We start from the raw sequence: 24,391 nt of genomic DNA, 5'->3' as shown, positions 1-24,391 counted from the left end.
TAGAGCAAGACTTTGATTCTTTCTCCCTATCCTTGGGCTCTTTAGACCCACAGACATTTCCCAGGGAATCTTGTTCTCCATCTTGTCCAGAGCCTGGAAGACAACATTCAGCTTCAGGACTTTAACAGATGCTCTGAAAGCCCGCTCACAGCAGGCTGCTCCCCATCTTGCAGTGTGTTCAATAACCTGGTTTCTGTGATTGGCCTCTGTTGAGGCTAACCTGGACTCTGCCCAGTTCCACATCTTTGTCCAAGTTGTCACTGCAAGAAGAGACTATTTTCCCCTCTGCCACGAGATTAGACACAGCACTGTGAATTATAAAAGGACAAATCCTGGAGTTGATTAGACCTGGGCTCCAGCTCCTGAAGCAAGCTGTAGGACCTTGGATAAGTTATTCAAGCCTTTGGAGCCTCCGTTTTCTCTGATGTCAAATTTGTATAATTTGCTTATTAAGATATCTTATTCCCTTCTAGCTTCCCAAGTGACTCAGTGGTAAAGAATGCACCTGCAAATGCAGGAGATAAGGTTTAGGTGCTCAATAAATGAAAACTGCTACCTTGCCCCCAAAGAAACCAAAATTCTTTGCAAAAGCCAGAAGTTTTAATGTACTAAATTTTTGAAGATAAGATCTCTCTTCAGTGGTAGGTGTTCAGTGCATGCCTAACTTCTAATCCAGGAGTTGTGTGGTTGTTGATGGTATACCAAACATAGGTGTCCCTCTAAGGCATGGTAGGTGTCTAAATAAATATTGAACGAAAAATTGAAATGAGTATAAGGATCTAAACAGCTGTGTTAGCAAGCATTCGCCTAGGAAATGAAGAGAGCTTTATTATTTTATTTTTATCTCTTTCTACCCAGCAGCCTGAGCCTGGCTGGGTCAGCCTTATTTTCCAAGTAATTAATAATGTTCACTTGTTTGTGCAGCGAGCAATCCAGCTGAATGATGGGGGTAAATAATTTCATTTCTGGATACTAATTCCAGTAGCAGCTGTTTTCTGCTAACAGAAATAGCCTGCACTAACGACTTCACACTTCCAGCAAAAACACTTCACCACAGTGCATGCCGAGCTGTGGTGGACAAATGTGTGGTGTTTGTTTTCTTTCAGGAAATGCAGAAACGTTCATCAGAATCGAGTCATTCTGTTTCTACACACATTTGTGATGACTTTCCTAGCTGAAGGGCATCTTCTGTTTAAGGTGGCAGAGCCTTTTTGTCAGAGGGGTGATGTCTTCACTTCTGTGCAGGGAACGTGTCAAGAGCTTACCGAGTGGAAACACGTTCAGAATCCTGCGAGTAGCTTTGCCATGTGTGCATGTGTATGTGTACATGCGTGTGTATGCACACACACATGGAGAAATGAACACTAACGTGAATACTGTTAACTGGAAAAAGCAGTTTGCAAAACAATATATACAGATGGAACCAACCCATGTTTTTCTAAAAACAGACATTTCACACACACGCATATCTTGTTAAAATCAGGTATTAGCCATGAGTGTCCCTGGGTGTAAGTAAGTAGGATTAACAAGTAATATTCAGTTTCTGCTTTGCACTATCTCTGTCTCCTAGTGTTTCTTCCAGAAATATGGGTTCTTTTAAGGAACAGTAAAACCTGTAAAAGGACAGGCCTCAAAGATTTTCAGGGAACAGAGCTGGAACAGTCTTCATTTTTGAAAGACATCATAACGATGTTGGGGTGGGGGCACTTGGAGCTTTTTAAACTTGCTGTTCAGCAGAGCCTACAAGGGTGCAGACCACCACCCACCCCCCCCCCGCCCCCTCCCCCTCCACACATCAAATGCGGAGCTTGGGAGAGCCACCTGCTACATAGAAGTATCTTTGGGAATAATTGAAACGTCTTTTTTCAGCAGTATCTTGAGTCCCCAGCGGTCAGCGCCACAACCATCGCTTTGATTCAGGCCCTGTCATCGCTCACCAGTCTTTCTCTACTCCTCCCCCAGCCATCTCCCTGGATGTCGGTGGGCTGGTCGGTTCTGGGAGGGGGTCCAATCAGTGTGACTGCCGCGTTCCCGGGAAGGGGCGCGAGTCCTCCGCACCAGCCGCAGTGCCCCACCGTGTTAACTACTTCATCATCTTTTGCCTTGTCCCTCTCACTCCCAGGGGCGTGCACCCACACCTCCTCGCCTCGGTCCTCGCCCAGGGACGAGGCCACCCTTGGAACCTTGCGGAAGTCCCGATGCCCTCCTGAGCTCAGGCTCCGGGCACCGGGCGTATCCTCGGTCCTTGGGCGGGTCTGTTTCCTGTATCTTATGGGTGGCACAGACCGGCTGCCCTTCGTATGTGCTTAGATGGACTTGAGGCTTCTACAGTATTTTGTCAAACGCACTAAGTAAAGAGGTGTTTCAAATAGGCTTCTAAAATTTCTGTTTGCATCAATTATAGAAGCTAAATGACCTGAGAAGATACCAGAATAGAAGTTCATATTTGGCACCATTGCTCTGTTTATTTCTAGCCCTTGCTCTTCTCAGAGGAGGTGTTCTCGTGGGTTGCGGCTTTGGGCTTCCCCCTGGGCAGGATTGGGGTCACGTGGCTGGTTCCGTGGCTCTCCTTCCCGTGGAAGCGGAAGGGATGAACGCCAGACTCTGCTGCTTGTCTACCGGGAGATTTTAGGGACGCCAGTTAAGCTCTCTGTGACTGTTTCTTCATGTTAGTTAGTAAAAGAAACTAAAAATAGTCCCCTCGCAGGTCGGTACATGAGATAGGTATGCGTAAGGCTGAGAAATGCGTTCATTCATTTGGTAAATATTTATTGAGTACTTGCTGCAGGCCAGACATGTTTTAGTGAACAAATCAGAAAGATGTTTGCTCTTTGTGGGAAGAAAGACAAGCGGTAAAGGGGAGTGAGACGAGTCTGGAAGGCAGTACAACGGAGTGTGAAGGAGTAGGAAGTCCAGGGAGGGAGGTCAGGACAGGACCACCCCTCCCTCCGGGGACTTGCTGGACTTGCTGGCTGAAGGGGCTGAAGGGAGCGAGCCCAGAGGTGTAGGGGGGAGGCCAGTGCCACTCGCCGCCAGCAGGGGGAGCCGCAGGCCAAGTGGCAGGAACCGAAATTAGAAGGAGCCTGAAGGTGGTCTGTGGGGGTCCTGACCCAGACTGGGGCTTTTATTCCAAGCATGGTAGGAATCATCAATGGTGAGGACTCAGTAAATAAACATTTCCTTTGTGTCCTTTCCGTTTGTTTTTTTTTTTTTTTTTTTTTGCTTTCCTGTAACATGATGGACATGAGTTTGAGTGAACTCCAGGCGTTGGTGATGGACAGGGAGGCCTGGCGTGCTGCAGTTCATGGGGTCGCAAAGAGTCGGACATGACTGAGCGACTGAACTGAACATAAACAGTATGAAAGCATTTCCTAAACTGTTCATCAACGATGTAGCCCAGGGCAGGTCATTTAGTCTATGATTTTAGTCTGCTGAACTGGCAGGAGAGATTATACCTTCCCTAATCACTATAGCTGTCAGTTCAGTTCAGTTCAGTTCAGTCGCTCAGTCGTGTCCAACTCTTTGCAACCCCATGAACTGCAGCACACCAGGCCTCCCTGTCCATCACCAACTCCCGAAGTTCACTCAGAGTTGCGTCCATCGAGTCAATGATGCCATCCAGCCATCTCATCCTCGGTTGTCCCCTTCTCCTCCTGCCCCCAATCCCTCCCAGCATCAGAGTCTTTTCCAATGAGTCAACTCTTCACATGAGGTGGCCAAAGTATTGGAGTTTCAGCTTCAGCATCAGTCCTTCCAAAGGACACCCAGGACTGATCTCCTTCAGAATGGACTGGTTGGATCTCCTTGCAGTCCAAGGGACTCTCAAGAGTCTTCTCCAACACCACAGTTCAAAAGCATCAATTCTTTGGCGCTCAGCCTTCTTCACAGTCCAACTCTCACATCCATACATGACCACTGGGAAAATCATAGCCTTGACTAGATGGACCTTAGTTGGCAAAGTAATGTCTCTGCTTTTTAATATGCTGTCTAGGTTGGTCATAGCTTTCCTTTCCAAGCTGTACATTAGTGCTAACGGTCTAGAAAGGACTTTGAAATTTGAGGAAGTTACACAAACCTGGAGTTCCAGTGATGACTGTCGTGATTCCAAGCCTTCTGGTCCCTTGGTCCGTAGACTCTGGTTCAGCGTTTCACTCCACTTCCTGGTGTTCCTGGGCTCATGACTAGTCGCATCCAAAAAATTGTGTTCTCTGCTCTCCAGATTCGCCTTTGGAGTGGTAGGCTGTTTGTCCCACTAGCATTTAGAGGAAGAACACTGTGCAGGCATGACCTGTCTGCCAGCTGAAGTTCATGTTGACATGGCAGCTGTCAGTTCAGCAGACTGGACAGGGTTCCACGGGAATGAGGATCACGTGTCATCTTGTCATTGAAGTTGTGGGTCGGTCATGGAATGATGTAAACTGCACAAAGCCCTCGTCCTCAGAAGCTTCCAGATAACATACTTCGAGGTAGCCCATTTTTTGAATGAAAGAATGGTGCTGTTTAATTTTCCAGAATCAGTTGACACTTAACTGAGTATGTTTTCCTTTTTAAAAATTTTGTCTGTGTTGCTTCGTTGTGTCTGCTGGTGAGGTGGTTCATAAACAGTAGAGTCACAAAGATTTGGGAAGGAAAAAGAAACCCAGTTAACCCTCTGCCGCATTCAAAACTGAATGGTGTCTCAAAAATTCTTAAGGTCTTTGAAGAGCTTTCTCTACTTAGGTTAAGAAACTTGCAACCCCTTATTAAGCATGATCAGTGTAAACCTGGGAAGTTCTTCCTCGTGTCTGGCTCAGACCTCCTACAATTGGAGGGCCTTTCTCCTCCGTCTGTACAAATGGAAAACAGCTGCCCAGCCTTCCCCAGTGACAACCCTTCACGTCCCAACAGACGGTTAAGTCACGCCCCAGCCTCTTTGCTCCAACTAAAAGATGCCTTTAAACCCACCTCAAAGTCCCCGTTTTCCACTCCTTTAATCATCCCTTGATCTTCCCTAAGCTTTTCTGTATCCTCTTTCAGAATGTGGATGCCACATTGGAACGTGGTAGTCTGCAGTCTCACCATTAACTGGGCTCACTACCTTTTCAGCCTGTCAGATGTCTTTGTCATTCATATGGGAAATCCAGCGATCTTATCAACACGCAAAAGGATGAGGACTAGCAATTCCTTTTACAGGGGACCCAGCCAAAGTTTGTGGTTGTAGCCGCCGGTTTTGGAGACTTGAGGCTTTTAGCAACCCAAACCCCAGGTCTGTTCTAAGAAAAAATTGCAGACCCACAACCTCCTTGCCTCCCTATTTTGGGTTTGGCAGTCAGTCTGTAGTACAGGACACTGTTTCTTCTTAGGCAAAACCATCCTGTACAGGACCTGACTTCTGGTTTCTATGCCTAAGTCACATGTACATGCAAAGAACATTAAATCCCTGGATTGTCTTCTCACTTCCTGCCCACAGAGAGCTTGTTTTGGAACAGATAACTCAGGACATAGGGTATCTAATATCCTTTCTGTGTCTGATATCCTTGAAACCACAGGGGAAGATCTCAGAAGTTGTTGAAACGGAAATTAAGTGTCTGGTAGCCATTATTGAGAATGAGAGGCACAGTGTGCGTCTGAAGTGTTTTTGATCATAATACGCCACCGAGGGGTCCCCTTTCTACTTCCTCCCCCTCTGTTTTCCCTAAAAACTCAAGTTGGTTGGGTGGTCGTGCTCCTGGCATGGAGGTTGTCAGCATGATGACCTTCAGCTGGGGTGGGCTTGCAGGCCTGACTTTTGCAGGCTTCTGTGGAAGCACAGCGAGGCCTGGGCACTCAGGCCTTTCACCCCTTGGTCAGCTCCTTCCAGAAACTGGCATTCATCATTGACCAGAGTGTGACCGTGGACAGACACGGGCAGGAGGGCCGGAAGGAGCTCTGAGCAGAGTGATCATGTGGCGAGACTCTCTTAAGGCAAAGCCTACATTAGCATGACTGTCTAGTCACTACAGAGTCTGTGTGAATTATTAATACATGCGTGACCAAGAGACTGGCTGTGAAGTGATAGGAAATCTTCATTATATTTTCCTCTCCAGATTTTGGGGTTGGTTAAGCAATGTCTCACGGGTGGTAACTGTTCTTGTACTTTTGGGGAGAAGTAACATGAATTTTGTGTGGCAGCTAAAATTTGTGGCTACCTGGGACATGGGATTTGCAGTGACTGGTTACTGGGGTCATTTTGAGTGGATAAAGAAACTACACCTAGCTGTGTTTCACAGTAAGTGATTAAAGTGTCAACTCTTTGCGCTTGTATACGTGTAGATTCCAGAAAGTCACAGTTCCGTGGGTTATACCCACTGGTCATTGAAAGTGAGATGAATTATCTTGGTTCCATCCTCATTAACCACTGGGACACTTATGCGCAGTTAAAAGACATTGAGTGGGCCGCCTGACTTTTTTTTCCCCTCTTGTTTAATGAGATTAAGTATTCCAGTAGGGTGAATTAGACCTTATCGAATGTATGATGAACCCACCCACCTGGCCCACGGGGCACTGGGCCGGCGGGTGGCAGTCTGTGTTACATTTAACTTCTCTGTTTTCTCTCATGTCCAGTCCAACAGGCAACCAGCCAAGCTGAACCTTCTCACCTGCCAGGTGAAGCCGAATGCCGAGGACAAGAAGTCTTTTGACCTGATATCACGTGAGTCCTTTTTCTGCCGGGTCGGTTACTGTGGATCCTGCCACCTGCCCATTCTTTGGGTTGGAAGCCACGTGTTTCCCAAGCAGGGCTCCTTGAGAGGAGGTGTATGCTGCACACGCTGCTCTAGGAAGAGCCTGGGTCTCTCTACACGGAACTCACCTGTGGCAGGAAGGCATAAGCGACCTGCAGTGGAGGAGAATCTAGATTTGTACAGTAAACCAGGCCAGTTCTTGACCATGAGCTTTATCTCCTGGGAGGGATTTCCCTGAGCACGTTCCCATTGCGCTCCTATGTCTGCTGAATCGGTCTTTGATGTGATGCCCAGACATAGGTATCTTTTAAGAAGTCGCTGGATGACTCTGATGTATACCTATGGTTAAGTGCAGACAGGGGACTTCCCTGGTGGTCCAGTGGGTAAGACTCTGCACTTCCAAATCATGGGGTGCAGGTTCATTCCCTCATCAGGGAACTAAGATCCCACATGCTATGCAGTGTGGTCAAAAAATAAAATTTCAGTTAAAAAAAAAAAAGAAAACGAAAGCATGGACATGGACTTAACAGTGAGGCGTGCCGCTATCTCTGCCCAACTCCTAAGTTTTACCCCTGCAGAATCAAGCTCTGAAAGGAGAAGTCATTTCCCTGCTGCGAAGAGCTGCCTTCTGACGTCCTAAATCAGTGACACTGCGCTCTGTCCTCCATGGGTCGGGCGTGCTTTTGGCCCATCCACCCCCTCAGCTGATAGCCTGTGTCCTCATAGTCTTTGGAGTGAAAGGAGATTGTTTCCCTCTAGGCTGGCTCCCTGTGCTTTCATGGGTGCCACTGGCACTTTAGTACTTTGGCCACCGGATGCAAAGAGCCAGCTCATTGGAAAAGACCCCAATGCTGGGAAAGACCGAGGGCAGGAGAAGGGGGCAACAGAGGATGCGATGGTTGGATGACATCACGGACTCAATGGACATGAGTTTCCGTAAACTCCCGGAAATAGTGAAGGACAGGGAAGCCTGGCATGCTGCAGTCCACGGGGTTGCAAAGAGTCAGACACGACTTAGTGACTCCAACCACAATATGTGCCGGGTGCTTTATGTCCATGATGGGTAATCCTCTCAAAAGCCTTGTCATTTTCCTATTTCACAGAAGGAAAAACTGAGACTCAGGAAGGTCCAGCGACTTAACATAAAGTCTCAGCAATAAAGCCGGGATTCAGCCGGGGCGCTTGGGTTCCAGTATCTGTGTTGTGTCCTTGGGCACACGCACGACCTCTCTCGCAGGGGGCAGGGGGTGCCTGGCAGAGCAGTCACAGAGTGAGTGACTGCCTAGAAAGTGAAGTGGTAAGACAGTGGTAGTTGGACCTCAGTGTATGGAAGCATCCCAGTAAATCCCACATTCTAAGGAAGAGTTTCCTTCATGCACACCTGCCCACACTGCCCAGGTCCAGCTACCCCCTCCTTATGTGGGTCACACCTTGGAGGATGACCCTCCAGCAGGGCTTGAACCCTCCCTTCCTGAAGTCTGATTTAACCAGAGAGCAACCTCGGGCAGGACTTGTCTGATCATCAGGGCTGCCCTGTGAGTTATGAATTCTTACAGAAAGAAATTCTTTAAAAAGAAAAACCAGTGAAAGGCAAATTGGAAAACGAAAGTGAAATATTAATACTGTGGCACCTAGCACTCTCTGATTTCTAAGATCTACTTGAGGGACTTCCCCACATGTCCAGTGGTTAAGACTCTACCTGTCCAATGCAGGGGGCTCGGGTTTGATCCCAGGTAGGGAAACTAAGATCCCACGTGCCGGGTGGCGTGGCCCAAAAAAAAAATGAACTGCTTGACCAGGTGGGACCCCTCCCCCTTCCCACTTGTTTTTCAAAAGAAATGTTTAGGCACTGGCGTGGTGTTTGCAGTTATCTTCTTGTATTCCTGTTTCTCTTCAGAAAAGCACTATTGACAAAGTGAATCGTGTAACTGCTAAAACAAAAGGGTGCAAAAATAATATCAGAATCCTACTTTCAATGTGTCCTCAGGAGCTTTTAAAATCTATATTAATACCTGAAGCATTCTGCTTTCTAAGATTTTGCTTTTTTTCTCTCTCTCTCTTTTTTTGTATTTCAGATAACAGGACGTATCACTTTCAGGCTGAAGATGAGCAGGATTACGTAGCGTAAGTAGTTTTGAAATCATGGCATAAGGCCTTAAACTAAAAAAAGCGCCTCTCTCTTCTGTATAGTATACTTAAAAGTGTTCTTGTTATTACTAAGAACCAGTCCTGGTGGGTTTCCCCTGCTTAGCTGTCCACCCGGGGCTTTCCCATGGGTCTCTTCTTTAGTCTGGGGAGCTCAGTCAACTCAGGTGCCCCCTTCAAGGTTCTGCTCAAGCCTCGCTGCCCGAGGGGTTTTGCTCCCTCCCCACAGGCCTCTTCACACCCCTCTCCCCTGGCTCAGTCTGAGCCCTCTGGAGACCTGGAGCTTCTGAGGACAAGGACTGCGCCTTCTTCGTTTCTAATCCCACCATCTGCACTTGGGAGGGCTTTCCTCAGCGCTGGAGTAATTCACGTTTGGGGGAGTGGCTCCCTTCGGGATTCTCTCTGGGTACCGGCGGTGGTGATGGGAGACTTGATTTTGGAGGAGATTCTGGCATCCTTCAAGGAGAGATGTTCATTTTTCTCCAAGTCACATGGAGGAAGTTCCACTGCCGCATTGAGCTGTTATCTCATGTGAAAGCATCCAGTGAATTAACAGAGAAATCCTTTCTCGGCTGAATGTTTGAGGTCCGGCAGACTTGGTTTCTAGTCCTCAGTCTGCCTGATAGTGGCTTTTGGATCTTGGAAAGGCCATCCCACGGCTTTCTTGTCCGTGAGAGGGTTACAGGCCTCGCTTGCAGAATTTTGAGACTTGAGATGAAATGTGTGGTGGTGGTGGTGGTTTGGTCGCTAAGTTGTGTCCGACTCATTGTGACCCCATGAACTGTAGCCCACCAGGCTCCTCTGTCCATGGGATTTCCCAGGCAAGAATACCGGGGTGGGTTGCCATTTCCTAAAGCCTCTCATACAGTGCCAATTTTTTTTTTCACTCCTATAGACTCAGAGTGGCTTTTAAAGTATTAAAACACAATTATGCACTATTTTATTTCTTAATACTTTTTTATGTGCCAATTACTTTAAAACAATTTTAAAGGTTTTTAAAGAATTTTCAGAAATAGTTGCTTTGATTCTCAGCCCTTTTGAAATGTAGCTATTCTACCATATTTGTATTATTCTTCCAAAAAATGAATTGTCCTTTAAATGTATATTTTTGGATCATCATGACAAGCTTTTTTATTTAGTTAATTTGTCATGAATTGTGCAGTAAAGAGAATGTGGCATAACAGGAGGAACTCTGAAAAAAGGGGGTCAGCAGAGCTATTTTCTCATCCCAGTCTGACGTCAGTCCCATTATAGGGCTCTGGGGCAAGTCACTGAATCTCTCTAGGCCTCTGTCTCTTTAAAGCATTGTAAACCCTAACTCAGAGGCTTATTTGGAGGATTATATTTCAAAAATTATAAGTACTTGGCACATAGTAAATACTGGAAATATCAGATAGCCAAAATATCAGAATGCCTAAGGAAAGCAGTATAGAGACTGCAGTCAAGTGAAAACTCTGGCATCATCAACACGACTGCTAATAAATGCACAGTGACCTGCCCTGTGGAACCCAGATCCTTACAGAGTTTAACAGAATAATTTCTAGTTTCTAACTTGAGACTATATGATAGAAAAAGTATTTTTTAACTTACACGGTAGTAATTGCCTACCCCGCCCCTGGACTGTTGGTTTTATCTGAACAGTTGGGTTTTCTGCATCACAGAGGAAAAGCTGAGCTACACAATCCTGTTTCTCAGAACATGGTGAGGGTGAGCACCACCTAGAGTCAAAGTTGTGACTCGCAGTTCACCTGCACCAGATGCTTTGATTTTTAATTCTCAGTGCAATGACACCCCACTCCAATACTCTTGCCTGGAGAATCCCATGGACGGAGGAGCCTGGTAGGCTGCAGTCCATGGGGTCGCTAAGAGTCGGGCACGACTGAGCGACTTCACTTTCACTTTTCACTTTCATGCATTGGAGAAGGAAATGGCAACCCACTCCAGTGTTCTTGCCTGGAGAATCCCAGGGACGGGGCAGCCTGGTGGGCTGCCGTCTCTGGGGTTGCACAGAGTCGGACACGACTGAAGCGACTTAGCAGCAGCTGTCTCTGTCACTCATTCCAGACCTCTTGTAGACAGACTTTGTTTCAAGTGCACACATCCTTCAAGACACAGCTCTGGATCTCTGTGTTCTTTATCAAGAGTGGTTGTTAGCTGTCTGTGCAATAGGTGAGAAGTGACTGTAGTTTAGAAATGTCTTTCATTTTCTTCCAAAAAAAAATTAATTTGGCTTTTTTCCCTCTCATTCCTGAAAGAAACACAACTCCTTATAGATTTGGACAGTTACTGAAAAGTACAGGGTGAAGGCATTCCATCTGTTTCTTTTTTCCTACAGAAAATCACTCAAGAGACATCCAGTATTCACATTTTGGTGAATTTTTTTTCTAGCCTTTTCCCTACAAAACATATAATTCATGAATACATTTAAATCTGAGATTATTTAAGGATTTTTTTTCCTGTTTATTTCACAAAGCATTATATTGCCAGCATTTCCCCAATGTCATCCAAAAATTAGTTGGAAACTTAAATTTTAGTACTGGAGTAACTAGTCCACTTTGTGGTTATTTCATACTCTGCTAATCAACCTCTGTTGTTGGGTATTCAGGCTGTTTTATGCATAGACTGGTAGTGAGGAGTTACTTTGTTGGGTCCACATTATGGTCATGCTGTATATATATTTTAATAGCTTGTACTTTTCATTTCATGTAACAAACATCAGCATGTTTCCATGTTAACGTACCTTTTTTGTAAGCATGAATTTTCATGGAAAATGAAATATCCCTTCATTTTCATTTGTAAGTGCCCCTGCTGACATGGACTTCCAGAAAACACTACCTTTTGCTAAGCCTCCTTTCCTGCCTCCTGTTCCCTTCTCACCTGTTCTTTCTCATCCTTTCCCTGGGTTGATCCCATGCCAAGCCCTCTTCCTCCCTTTATTGTGGCTGCGTGTAAATATAGATATCATGGGTTTCCCAGGTGGTATTAGTGGTGACGAATCTGCCTGCCAACACAGGAAGTACAAGAGATGCGTCTTCAGTCCCTGGGTCGGGAAGATCCCCTGGAGAAGGAAGTGGCAACACACTCCAGTATTCTTGCCTTGAAAATCCCATGGTCAGAGGAACTTAGTGGGCTACAGTCCCTGGGGTCGCAGAGAGCCGGACATGACTCAGCACAGCACACGTGTGTTCACACAAGCCCCTGGTTACTGATGTTCACCCTCTCATCTCACGTTGCGTGCTCTTCTCCTGTGTGTTGCTTTCCAATCTCTGACTCTTTTTTCCAAGTTTAATTTCTTTCATTTTCCCTCCTGTTACTGCTCAAGTTCCAGATGAAGATAACGAGTTTTTTGCAGGGGAAGGAGAATACAGCGGCCAGCCAGGTGCTCACGTCTCCTTCCTCCTGGTCTGGCGGCAGGTGGATCTCGGTGCTGACGAACAGCAAAGAAGAGGCCCTCACCATGGCCTTCCGGGGGGAGCAGAGCGCCGGGGAGAGCAGCCTGGAGGAGCTGACGAAGGCCATCATCGAGGACGTGCAGCGGCTCCCGGGCAATGACGTCTGCTGCGACTGCGGCTCAGCAGGTATTCTGGCTAGGGGTGTAAGTGAGCGTGTTGTTTGCACACCAAGCACATACTGCCAACCTGAATGGTTCCCACCTCTGAGTGTGGTCACCTGTGCTGTCCGCTCCATCTGGGACATCCCCCCGCTGCTCTACCACCTTGTTCTCCCTAAACAGCACCTGCGAAAATACCCCCTGTCCTGCAAGGCCCAGTTAGGTCAGCATTGTGGACCTGGAGTCCGTCGCCCAGAGTTCGAATCACCAGCCCGCTCCTAACGTCTGGACCTCCTCCAGACCAGTCCCCAGCTAGTCTGATCTTCAGTTTGCTCGTCTGAAAAGTCGGATAACGAACTTCAGCTGCTGCGAGGATGCAATAGAATGGTGTCCCCAAAACTGGCTGGCACACGGTGCCTCTCTTTCCTTCCTTTCTGTTCGGTAAAACGTGCCCAACCTCTGTATCACACGGGTGTCACCTTCCTCCAGATTTCTGTTCTCAGATGGCATCTGTGTTGTTTTCCTATTGACACTGTGTGCCTGCTTAGTCGCTCAGTCATGTCCAACTCTGTGACCCTATGAACTGTAGCCCACCAGGCTCCTTGTCCATGGGATCCTCCAGGCAAGAATACTGGAGTGGGTTGCCATGCCCTCCTCCAGGGGATCTTCCTGACCCAGGGATCGAACTCACATCTCTTATGTCTCCTGCATTGGCAGGTGGGTTCTTTAACACTAGCACCACCTGGAAAGCATATTAACATTAGCTAACATGTATCCAGTGCTTACATTATAGTAAGGATTGTGGCAGTTGTTTTGCTGGTCTTTTCTTATTCAGTCTTCACAGGAGGTCTCTGGGCAGGATAACTGATCTTATCTCCATTTCACAGATGACAAAACTGAGGGACTGGAGAACTTTGAGTGACTCGCCTGAGGTCACACATCTGGTAGGGCTCAGAGCATCAGCCTGCAAACCCGTTCTTAGGCGTTATGGCTGACTTTTAAAATCGTTTTACTAGTGCAAATGGATTCTTCTATACAACAGTCCGTAAGCCCCTCAGAGGCAGGCCCCAGACTTTCTACTTTCGTGCACGTGTGTGACACTGCTTCACACAGTGTCAGGATGGCAGAGGAGCAGTAAATAGAAGCTCGCCGCAGACAGAGAGCCCTGAAGATTTGGGTAACAGAAGTATTCGTTCCGTTGCTCTAGGGCACTTGGGGGTTGTCTTATACCAAGAGGTGCTTGCAAAGAAGCCATAACCAGGATAACAGTTAACCAAGTGTGCAGGTTAATGATGGCTGCAGAACCCAGCCCCTTGTGAGCTGTACTGAGAAGTCTTTTATCAGGGTGTTTCATAGGCCTCACATTTTCACAAAAACCAGGCACTGAATTTTGTTTTCAGCTCAGTATTGAGGAGTTATTTTTCAAATTTGTCTTAAAGAAGATTTGCTCTCTGACAAGCTGTTAGTTTTAAAAATAGCTGCTACCTTCCATCTAAATCTTTCCCTCATAAATTTTAAAAATTTTACTACTTTTGCAGCTTCCTCTGTAATTGGCACACTAAAATTAGATATCATGTCTTTAAAATCCTTCCCACAGAACCCACCTGGCTGTCCACCAACTTGGGTATCTTGACCTGTATAGAGTGTTCTGGCATCCATAGAGAAATGGGGGTTCATATTTCTCGCATCCAGTCTTTGGAACTAGACAAATTAGGAACTTCTGAACTCTTGGTAAGTAGCGACCTGTCATGAATGCATTTAATACATTGCTTTGGGGTGTTTCGGTTTCTGCTGAGTACAAAGAATTCTAATTCCCGAGTTCAGTGAGTTTGCATAGATATTTAAAACGTAAATTTTGAGGTATGTAACACTGACTGTTTCTGTTTCCTGAAGAACTGGCGAATCATGCATTTCTATAATTAGCTTGACAGAAACCAGCTCTTTTCTTCTGGGATAGCCTGTTTCAAAGTTGCTTTTTCTTTTTCTTTTTTTTTTTTTCTTTTAGAATTAGTGTTTATATGATTCACTATCCTAACGATAAAGGGAGTTAGATGTCAGACTCGTGTTCACTTTATCTAGTGGCTTACATTATTAAAAATAAAGGCTAAAGAGTTCTTCTCTGGTTTTCTTCTGTTTGTAAAAGTACATATGAATTAGGAGTGGCCTATTAGCCACTGTCATAAACCAACCACTCCTTAACCCATAACTTCTTCAGGTAGTCAGGGGAAAAATTGTGTGCAGTTGCGGTGCTTAACTTTATGGTACGGAAAGGACACCCTCATCAGGTCTGAGTTAAATTGGTCCCACAACCAAATAATAGGAGGGAAAGGCCCATTCAGAGTCTCCTATAATGCCTTTTGGTCATCAGCACCGTCTTGCCTATTTGGAAGCTGGTGCCTATGAGAGAATCTTTATGCTAAGGATGCGAGGGTTTGAAGTGAAACAGGGCTGCTTCTCAGACAGAAGAGACTCTTGAGCAGAACGTGAGGGAGCCTGGGGCCCAGAAAACCTAAAGTCTAAGCAGTCAGTAAGCAGCAGTGGTCTCTCTCGTGTTGCATGAGCCCCTTGATTTAGAAGATATGGTACTTATTATACACGGCTCCCTATTCACTTCAGCATTATGGAGAAGAGACTCAGACCTAACACCTGCAACACCCTTTAATATGAAAGTGCTGTCAGTCCCTCTCCTTGAGTTGGGTAAATGAAACCCAGTTTGACAACTTGAAATAGAGTCCAAATCCTAAACACTTAAATACGGTAAACACCAGAGACCTGATTGCCTGGATGTTTCTTCGCATCGATCCCCAGGTTATCCGAGTGACCAAATGACCAAATTTGTCCTGAAGAACACATTTTCTTGGAAGGGTCGTGAAAAGTTAAAGTGTTAGTTGCTCAGTCGTGTCCGCCTCTTTGTGAGACCATGGACTGTAGCCCACCAGACTCCTCAGTCCATGGGAATTCTCCAGGCAAGAATACTGGAGTGGTAGCCATTCCTGTCTCCAGGGGATCTTCCTGACCCAGGGATCAAACCTGGATATCTTGCATTGCAGGCAGATTCTTTACCTTATGAGCCACCAGGGAAGCCCAAGAGACCGATTGCATGAATGTTTCTTCGCATCGATCCCTAAATTATCTGAATGACCAAAAGCCCTTCAGGACAGATTTTCTTGGAATGGTCTTGAACCTAGAAGCAAAATTTTTCCTGAGGCCTCTTCATTAATTACCTATAGCATCTTAATTTGTACCCCAAATATAAAGGAATCCTACACTCTTCTCTGGCTAATAAGAGTAAATCTGCTTTATTTAAAAATGAGTCATGATGGTAATTGAAAAGTTTTTGCTTTAAGCAATAGCATTTAACCTCGTTCATATGAGATTCAAATATGGGACCTGCTGTTTAATCTCAGACTCTGTGTGTGTGTGTAGGACCACATCGTATTCTAGTCAAACATTTATCACATTGTGTTTGTGAAAATCGTTAGTTTTCGTATCCATGGTTCCACCAGTCCATCATCTCCCTTGAGAGAGAACACTGTTGACCCATCTCTGTATTCCAGAACTGCACTCAGAAGCTCACTGTCTGGCACGTAGTATATGCCCAGTAAATTATCTCTTGACCAGATGGATGAATGGTCTGTATTCTGAATCAATTGAGGGAAAATAATGTATTCAGAAATCTCAAAAGCAATTAATAGTAAACTCCTAAACCAGTAGTAATACGTTCACTCTGCTGTGTTTTGTTTATGTTACAGCTGGCCAAGAATGTAGGAAACAATAGTTTTAATGATATTATGGAAGCAAATTTACCCAGTCCCTCACCAAAACCCACCCCTTCAAGTGATATGTAAGTATTTCTAATATCCTGAGTTCTTTGCTGTTCTATAATTGTTCTTCTCCCCTTCCCCAAACTTCTTCGTGGCTGTGGCATTCTTCCCCACCAGAGGAAGCCTCATTATGAGGAAAAGGCAGAGCAAAGTACTTCTGAAATTGTTGTTCAGTTGCTTCAATCATGTCCGACTCTTTGCGACCCCATGGACTGTAGCCCACCAGGCTCCTTTGTCCATGGGATTCTCCAGGCAAGGGTACTGGAGTGGGTTGCCATTTCCTCCTACAGGGGAATCTTCGCAACCCAGGACTGAACCCACGTCTCCTGTATTGGCAGGCGGGTTCTTTACCTCTGAGCCACCTGGGAAGCCCGTTTCTGGAATGCATCGACTATTTTTGCCATCACCTTTCCCTAAGTAATTGTAGCTGCTCTGTGGAGGATAAATCTTCATAAGGACAATTAATGCTTAATCATCACATATTGTAAATAAGAGACATACTAAAGCAATGCGAGATTCCTATCAGATTGGCAACAATCCAGGTGGTTAACGGCCTGCTCAGCCAGACTGTGGGAAAACAGGCATCCCTGCTCGTGTGTTGTTGGTGGGAGTACAAATGGAACACCAGCCACAAGGGGCAAATTAGACATGTTTATCATAATTACAGATTTATTTACCCTGACTCAGCACCTGCCCTTCTGGGAAGTTGTTCCCGTTCTGTATTAGAGAAAGATTAGGAACAAAGCAGATGTCTACCTAAGAATCCCTTGGACTGCAGGAAGATCAGGTCAGTCCATCCTAAAGGAAATCAACCCTGAATATTCATTGGGAGGACTGACACTGAAGCTGGAGCTCCAATACTGTGGCCACCTGATGGGAAGAGCTGACTCATTGGAAAAGACCCTGATGCTGGGAAAGACTGAGGGCTGGAGAACGGGGCAACAGAGAATAAGATGGTTGGATGGCATCGCTAACTCAATGGACATGAATTTGAGTAAGCTCCGGGAAATAGTGAAGGACAGGGAAGCCTGGCGTGCTGCAGTCCATGGGGTCACAAACAGTCGGATATGGCCGAACAGCAGACAGACATAGTCTATAGTGTGGCCAAAAAGTGGAACACCTTGTAAATGTAAAAAGGAATAAAGGAGCCTCTCCTGTCCTGTTCCGGGATGATCTCCAGAATGACTGTCAAGTGAAACCATCAGGGTACAGAGCAGCCTTCACAGCATGCTGCCTTTGGAGCAGGGAAGGGTAGAGGGCATGGGAGGAAGTGCGTATAGGCACATCTTAAACCCCAACCCAGAATCACTCTCCAAACTCAGGAACTGAATTTTAGGTACATCTCCCGATTAATCCCTCACTTTTGAACTCTCGCTATTCTATCTGGACTCAGGCACCAAATTGATTTGGACGGTGAAGGACACACATAAACATATACATTTATTTTAACTTGGGTCTGCTTAAAGAAACACTGGCAAATACCCAGGAAACTAATAAAAGTCCTTCCTCTGGGGTGGGCATAGACACGAGACCCCCTGAGTCATGAGTCATAAGACCCCCTAACTCATTATTGTTGAGTCATGCGACTCTTTAAACCTATTCAAAAGGGTTTACGTTGACTTTAAACTTTAAAATTCTAAATCCTGTGGCTAAATAGAAAAGAGATTTAATTCCAACTCAAGTGATCAGAGATGCAGACACCAGCCTCAGAGTTTTGCCAGCCCTTCCCGGGTGGTTGGTTATTCAGGCACCAAATTTCCAAAGCACTAAAATTATTATGGTACGCATTCGATGAACATGCTTTTTCAGTCTGAAATTATGAAATGCAATCTTCCAGAAGGCCTTTTGGCAGTTGTCTTTTCTTTGAATTCAACAAATGCATATCGTATGTTTAGTCTGCGCCTCGAATTATGTTAGATGCTGCGGATCTGACAAAGCAAAACTAGGTATAAATCCTGTCCTTGGGACACCTGGGTACTAACCAGAAAATTAAACAACAGATTGTTTGCTCATAGTTGTGGTTTAAATGTCAGAGAAGAGAAGTCGAGGATGTTGGGGGCATGTATAATAATACCCTAAGCTAATCTGAGGGGCGTGTGGTTTAACCAACCGTCATCCTACCACAAAAACTGCTTGCATGTCTTTTTGTCACACTAATGAGCTCAAATTGCACTGAGAAACAGGGCTTTCAGAAGCTAGTTTGATTACAAGACAACCACAACCAAATACAGTCCGGGATCACGTCACAAATGTGGTAACAGTAAATGCTCAGCTCATACATGGCCCAGTCTTGCTCGCACCAGCGTTTTTTAAGTGTTTACATGACCCAGACCTTGAAGGCGTTACTTTAGGATAAACTTTGTAAGAGCATGGATTTTTGTTTCCTACTGCTCACATGAGAGGCAGCATTCGCCCTGCCTTCCCCTTATGAGCGTTCGTGATTCTCTGAATCTCTCATGTAGACTTGGGAGCCAGACTCCGTGAATTAGAGCCCTTTTGGAAAGCAGAAAGCACCTATTAGGTACTGTGTGTTCTTTAATTCAAAATATACTGGTGAGTTACTATCCTCATTTTCAGATGAAATAAACAAAAACTGAAGATTTAGTAGTTTGACCAAAGTTACGGACTAAGATTGGAACTCCAAATCCATTCATTGTGTTTTAACTAATGGGCTCACATAACAGGGAAATTCAGAGGGTGAGTTCAGGCACGTCTGTATCCAGGATGTTAGACAGCATCACCTGGACCCTAGCTCACTCTCCTGACTCTTGTCTCTCCTTTCCTCTGAGCCAATGTCAACATCAGCCTTTCCCCAAAGGTGGCCATCTGGGCACTTAGGTCATAGACTCACCCCTGCAGCTGGGGAGGCAGGCCCAGAACCATTTGAACTGAAGCAGAGGAGGGATGGGTCCTGATGAGATGGAGAAATGCTGCCAGGCCCACCCAGGCTCTGGGCATGTTATCCACAGCAGGAAGGACCACCATCTGTCTCCCTGGAACTCCGCGCATGGCCTGTGGGAGGGGCTTCAGCGACAGCCACGTGGAGCCTCAGTTTCCTATCAGTTTCCTCATTCTGTCTCTGCTGCAGTCAACTTGAGTTAAACCTAGTCAGCTGGAATGTTGAAGAGAAGAGTGTCCTAATTAAAATAACTCTTCACGGAACTGTTTGTCAGAAAAAATTTAAATCTTTTCTTAGCTCTTGAAAAATAAAGTTTCAGTTCATTTTGTTTTGGTCTATTTTAGGACTGTACGGAAGGAATATATCACTGCAAAGTATGTAGATCATAGATTTTCACGGAAGACCTGTTCATCTTCATCAGCTAAACTGAATGAATTGCTTGAGGCCATCAAATCTAGGGATTTACTTGCACTAATTCAAGTCTATGCAGAGGGGGTGGAGTTAATGGAACCGCTGCTGGAACCCGGACAGGTAACAGCCTCCCCAAAATCAGGATGAGGAGGGATGTGGAAAGCCAGTTTAAAAGGGGACGTCGTAACAACACAGAGTGAGGAGACACATTAAGTGACCATGTTTAAATCAGGACGATCTGAGAGTGAAAGGGGCTGCTATTAATAACTACTTAGGGGTAACTGGACGTAAATGAAGCCTGTCTAGGCAAACGAGGACATCTGATCACCCTATTTATACTTGTTCTTTCCTTTTAGGAGCTTGGGGAGACAGCCCTTCATCTTGCAGTCCGAACCGCAGACCAGACATCTCTCCATTTGGTGGACTTCCTTGTACAAAACTGGTACAGTTTTAGTTTTCCCTGAACGTGCTTTGTGAGTTGACACAAACAGCCCTCTTGATGGCCTGGATCAGGACTCGGCAATTTTTTTCTATAAAGAGCCAGATACTCTTATAGGCTTTGCAGGCCATTTGGTGTCTATCACAGCCATTCAGTGTTGCCACCATAGTGTCAAAACTGCCATGATCAGTAAATAGGGGATTTGAACCCACATTCAAAGAATGGTGTCTTTGTTCTTCATGGCAGATTGTAACTCCCAGCCTCTTCCGTAGAGGTGGTTCAGTGTAGTGGTTCATACCATTGGCTCCAGACACACTGCCTGTGTTCAGATCCCTACTCCATCATCTGTGTCTTGGTAATCTCGAGGACTTTGTCCTCTGTAACTGTTTTTGTCTGAAAAATAAAGGTGATAATATACACACCCCATAAGGTGGTTGTGAAGATTAAGTGAGCTGGTATATATAAGCGACGTGTGTCTGCCCTAAACACAGTAGGCACTCTGAAAGTGCTAGCTGTTGTTGTCATTACGCTGCTTATAAATTCAGGTGTCATGCTAGAAACATCATCGTCTTCCCTGCCTCTAAGAAGTAGGTCTCAAATTTGACTCAGTCTTTAGCATGGGTAAAAGTGGTTCATCTGTAGTTCTAACTTACAGAGCAAGTCGTCTGTTTTCCGAATGCTTTCATTTTTCAGTGGGAACCTGGATAAGCAGACGGCCCTGGGGAACACGGCTCTGCACTACTGTAGTATGTACAGTAAACCAGAGTGTTTGAAGCTGCTACTCAGGAGCAAGCCCACTGTGGATGTCGGTAAGTATGGCCAAGCGTCTCTTCACAGCCACAGTGAGGGGCTTCACTGGAGGTGCAGTGGTTAAGACTCCATGCTTCCAGTGCAGGGGGTGAAGTTTCCATCCTTGGTTGGGAATTAAGATCCCACATGCTATGCAGTACAGCCAAAAAATAAAATACATTTTTAAAGGCTAAAGAATAACCACTGTAAGAGCATTCAGTCTGCTGAAACTGAGACATGCCCCTTCCGTTGAACTCTGAGTCTTGTTCTTTGCCTTGTCAAGATGCATCTTAGATAATCGTGCAAATGTATTCCCCCTGTTTCAGTTAATCAGGCTGGAGAGACCGCCCTGGACATAGCAAAGAGACTGAAAGCCACTCAGTGTGAAGACCTGGTAAGCAGAGTGGGAAACGGGTTAGACCCTCTGCCTTAAAAGGGCGTTCTCAAAAACCGAGACTGGAGGTGAGAGAAGCAGATTTTTTGAGGAGGAGGTGAGGTGGGGGACATAGGGTAAAGAAACTCAGACCAGCACTAAGGCTAGATTTTAAAAACCAGTGAAGTGATAAATTCTTCATCCACATGTTTTCCATGCAGTTACAGTGTAGCAGCTAAAAGGCATCTGAGGAGTCTTGTTACCAGCCAGAGTTGTGGACTGAGGTGCTGGGGATATTTTTGTTGTTTTGGGGTTTTTATGGGGGGAACCTCAAGTTGTCCCAAAGTGCTGCTTTTTCTTATTTGCCAGGCCATTAGTCTTTCTCTGTAGCTTAATACTAAATAATTATTTGAGGACTTCCCTTGGAGTCCGGCAGTTAAGACGCCACACTTCCACTGCAGGGGGCCTGGGTGCAGTCCCCGGTTGGGGAACTAAGATTACGCAGGCTGTCCCCAAAAATAAAATGAAATAAGATAATTTTTTTTTTAAGTTGAATTATTTGGGAAGCCAGTTCCAAAAATAGGGCAAATAAAGCTCAGAGTGTAATGATTTTCAGCATGTTCAGTGCCCTGCCCATTCTGTGTACACGCTCACCCCTAGCCCCACTAGTTCTTGCTTAGACCTCTGGCCCTTTGCATAGAGCTTGAGTCTCTTAGCCACAGAAAAGGGTAAGACAGGAAGGATAAGTGACGCTCCCTGGAGTTTGTGCCAAGTGCCCAGGCCCAGAAGTTGTCCTTCTTTATTTTTTGTAAGAATCCTTTGAGGAAGTTGAGTCACCCCTGCCTTATTTTATGACTGAGAAAGTGTATTCTGCCTGGAACCGGGGCCAGCTGACTTTAGAGGCAGACCTCTCAAACTATTCTCACTCCAGTTTTGCCCTCCAGCCAAGAATTTATGGTTGTAAATTCTTGAGATGCATGTTCATAATGTTAAGAAAACTTCTTGGCAGAAGTTTTCGGTCTGTCCTGTGGCAGTTTGTCCCATTTGGATAATCAGAGTTTTGCCTACATCGCAGCTACTGGTGATTAATCTGAAACCAGGAATGAGGTGGAAGCTACTTGACGTTTATATAATGTCAGGGTGTCTCACCTTTACATTAAAACGGTTCTGCCTGCTGTCATTTTCAGCTTTCCCAGGCTAAATCTGGAAAGTTCAATCCACATGTCCACGTGGAATATGAGTGGAATCTTCGACAGGAGGAGATGGATGAAAGCGATGACGACCTGGATGACAAAGTGAGTGGAAATGATCCCTCGGGATTCCTAAGCGCTGCTCCCAGGTTCTGTCCCCTGTGCAGATAAGAGCCATTCTTTGTGAGGCTGATTTTGGTCTCATGACCTGATTTACCCATGCGGGACCAGGTGACTCTGCGCCACTGAGGTTCTATATCTGGAGGTTGCAGGGCTGCCGTTGCTGTCACCGGGGGTTGGAAGTGTCTGGAATCCTAGAGGTTGGGCTTAGGTGTGCAGGCCTGAGTCATCAACATTTGTCGTTCAGTTGCCTGATCATATCCGACCCTTTGCGACCCCATGGACTGCACCATGCCAGGCTTCCCTGTCCTTCACCATCTCCTGAAGCTTGCTCAAACTCATGTCCACCAAGTCAGTGATGCCATCCAACCATCTCATCCTCTGTCACCCTCTTCTCTTCCTGCCTTCAATTTTCCCCAGCATCAGAGTCTTTTCTAATGAGTTGGCTCTTCACATCAGGTGGCCAAAGCATTGGAGCTTCAGCATCAGTCCTTCAATGAATATTCAGGATTGATTTCCTTTAGAATTGACTCATTTGCTCTCCTTGCAGTCCAAGGGACTCTCAAGAGTCTTCTCCAGCACCACAGTTCAAAAGCATTAATTTTTTAAATTGATGTTAATGAGTCATCAACATTAGCTGGTAGTTACGGCCACAGGCATGGGTGAGGCTCCCTCCCAAGAGGATGCAGAAGGGGGAGGGGAAGGTGGTGGAGAGCTTGGACATCAAAGGGCTGAGTGGGAACAAACAGTGTAGATTACAGATGGGGCCTCAACGTCCAGACACTGGGGAACGTGTCCTGCACAGGGGCAGTATCTGTTCTGTTCAGTTCTGTTCAGTTCAGTCGCTCAGTCTTGTCCGACTCTTTGCGACCCCATGAATCGCAGCACGCCAGGCCTCCCTGTCTGTCACCAACTCTGAGAGTTCACTCAGATACAACGTCCATCAAGTCAGTGACACCATCCAGCCATCTCATCCTCGGTCGTCCCCTTCTCCTCCTGCCCTCAACCACTCCAGCATCAGAGTCTTTTCCAATGAGTCAGCTCTTCGCATGAGGTGGCCAAAGTACTGGAGTTTCAGCTTTAGCATCGTCCTTCCTAAGAACACCCAGGGCTGATCTCTTTCAGAATGGACTGGTTGGATCTCCTTGCAGTCCAAGGGACTCTCAAGAGTCTTTTCCAACACCACAGTTCAAAAGCATCAATTCTTCAGCGCTCAGCCTTCTTCACAGTCCAACTCTCACATCCATATATGACCACAGGAAAAACCACAGCCTTGACTAGACGGACCTTAGTTGGCAAAGTAATGTCTCTGCTTTTTAATATGCTATCTAGGTTGGTCATAACTTTTCTTCCAAGGAGTAAGCGTCTTTTAATTTCATGGCTGCAATCACCATCTGCAGTGATTTTGGAGCCCCCAAAAATAAAGTTTGACACTGTTTCCACTGTTTCCCCATCTATTTGCCATGAAATGATGGGACCAGATGCCATGATCTTCGTTTTCTGAATGTTGAGCTTTAAGCCCACTTTTTCACTCTCCTCTTTCACTTTCATCAAGAGGCTTTTTAGCTCCTCTTCACTTTCTGCCATAAGGGTGGTGTCATCTGCATATCTGAAGTTATTGATATTTCTCCCGGCAATCTTGATCCTAGCTTGTGTTTCTTCCAGTCCAGCCTTTCTCATGATGTACTCTGCATAGAAGTTAAGTAAGCAGGGTGACAATATACAGCCTTGACATACTCCTTTTCCTATTTGGAACCAGTCTGTTGGTCCATGTCCAGTTCTAACTGTTGCTTCCTGACCTACATACAGATTTCTCAAGAGGCAAGGTGGTCTGGTATTCCCATCTCTTTCAGAATTTTCGGTGAGACTTAGCGAATTTATGGTCGTTAACAGAAAGGGATGGGGGAAGGGACATGCACACGCTGCTGTATTTAAAACTGGTTACCAACA

General features: G+C 45.8%; 1 protein-coding gene across 1 annotated transcript in view; it reads left to right on the top strand.

Moving 5' to 3' along the window:
* Nucleotides 1–24,391, top strand: part of ASAP1 (ArfGAP with SH3 domain, ankyrin repeat and PH domain 1) — a 337,578-nt gene that overhangs the window by 280,627 nt on the left and 32,560 nt on the right. Inside the window, exons 15-24 of the mRNA XM_018058570.1 lie at nt 6,583–6,670; nt 8,777–8,825; nt 12,261–12,424; nt 13,994–14,127; nt 16,149–16,240; nt 19,464–19,650; nt 19,887–19,972; nt 20,663–20,778; nt 21,085–21,152; nt 22,319–22,426. Coding sequence (XP_017914059.1) covers nt 6,583–6,670; nt 8,777–8,825; nt 12,261–12,424; nt 13,994–14,127; nt 16,149–16,240; nt 19,464–19,650; nt 19,887–19,972; nt 20,663–20,778; nt 21,085–21,152; nt 22,319–22,426 — 1,092 coding nt within the window. The remainder of the gene's footprint in view (nt 1–6,582; nt 6,671–8,776; nt 8,826–12,260; nt 12,425–13,993; nt 14,128–16,148; nt 16,241–19,463; nt 19,651–19,886; nt 19,973–20,662; nt 20,779–21,084; nt 21,153–22,318; nt 22,427–24,391) is intronic.

The sequence above is a fragment of the Capra hircus genome, chromosome 14 (genome assembly GCF_001704415.2).
Source record: "Capra hircus breed San Clemente chromosome 14, ASM170441v1, whole genome shotgun sequence".
NCBI classification, from domain to species: Eukaryota; Metazoa; Chordata; class Mammalia; order Artiodactyla; family Bovidae; genus Capra; species Capra hircus.
This window is presented reverse-complemented; position numbering and strand designations above follow the sequence as displayed.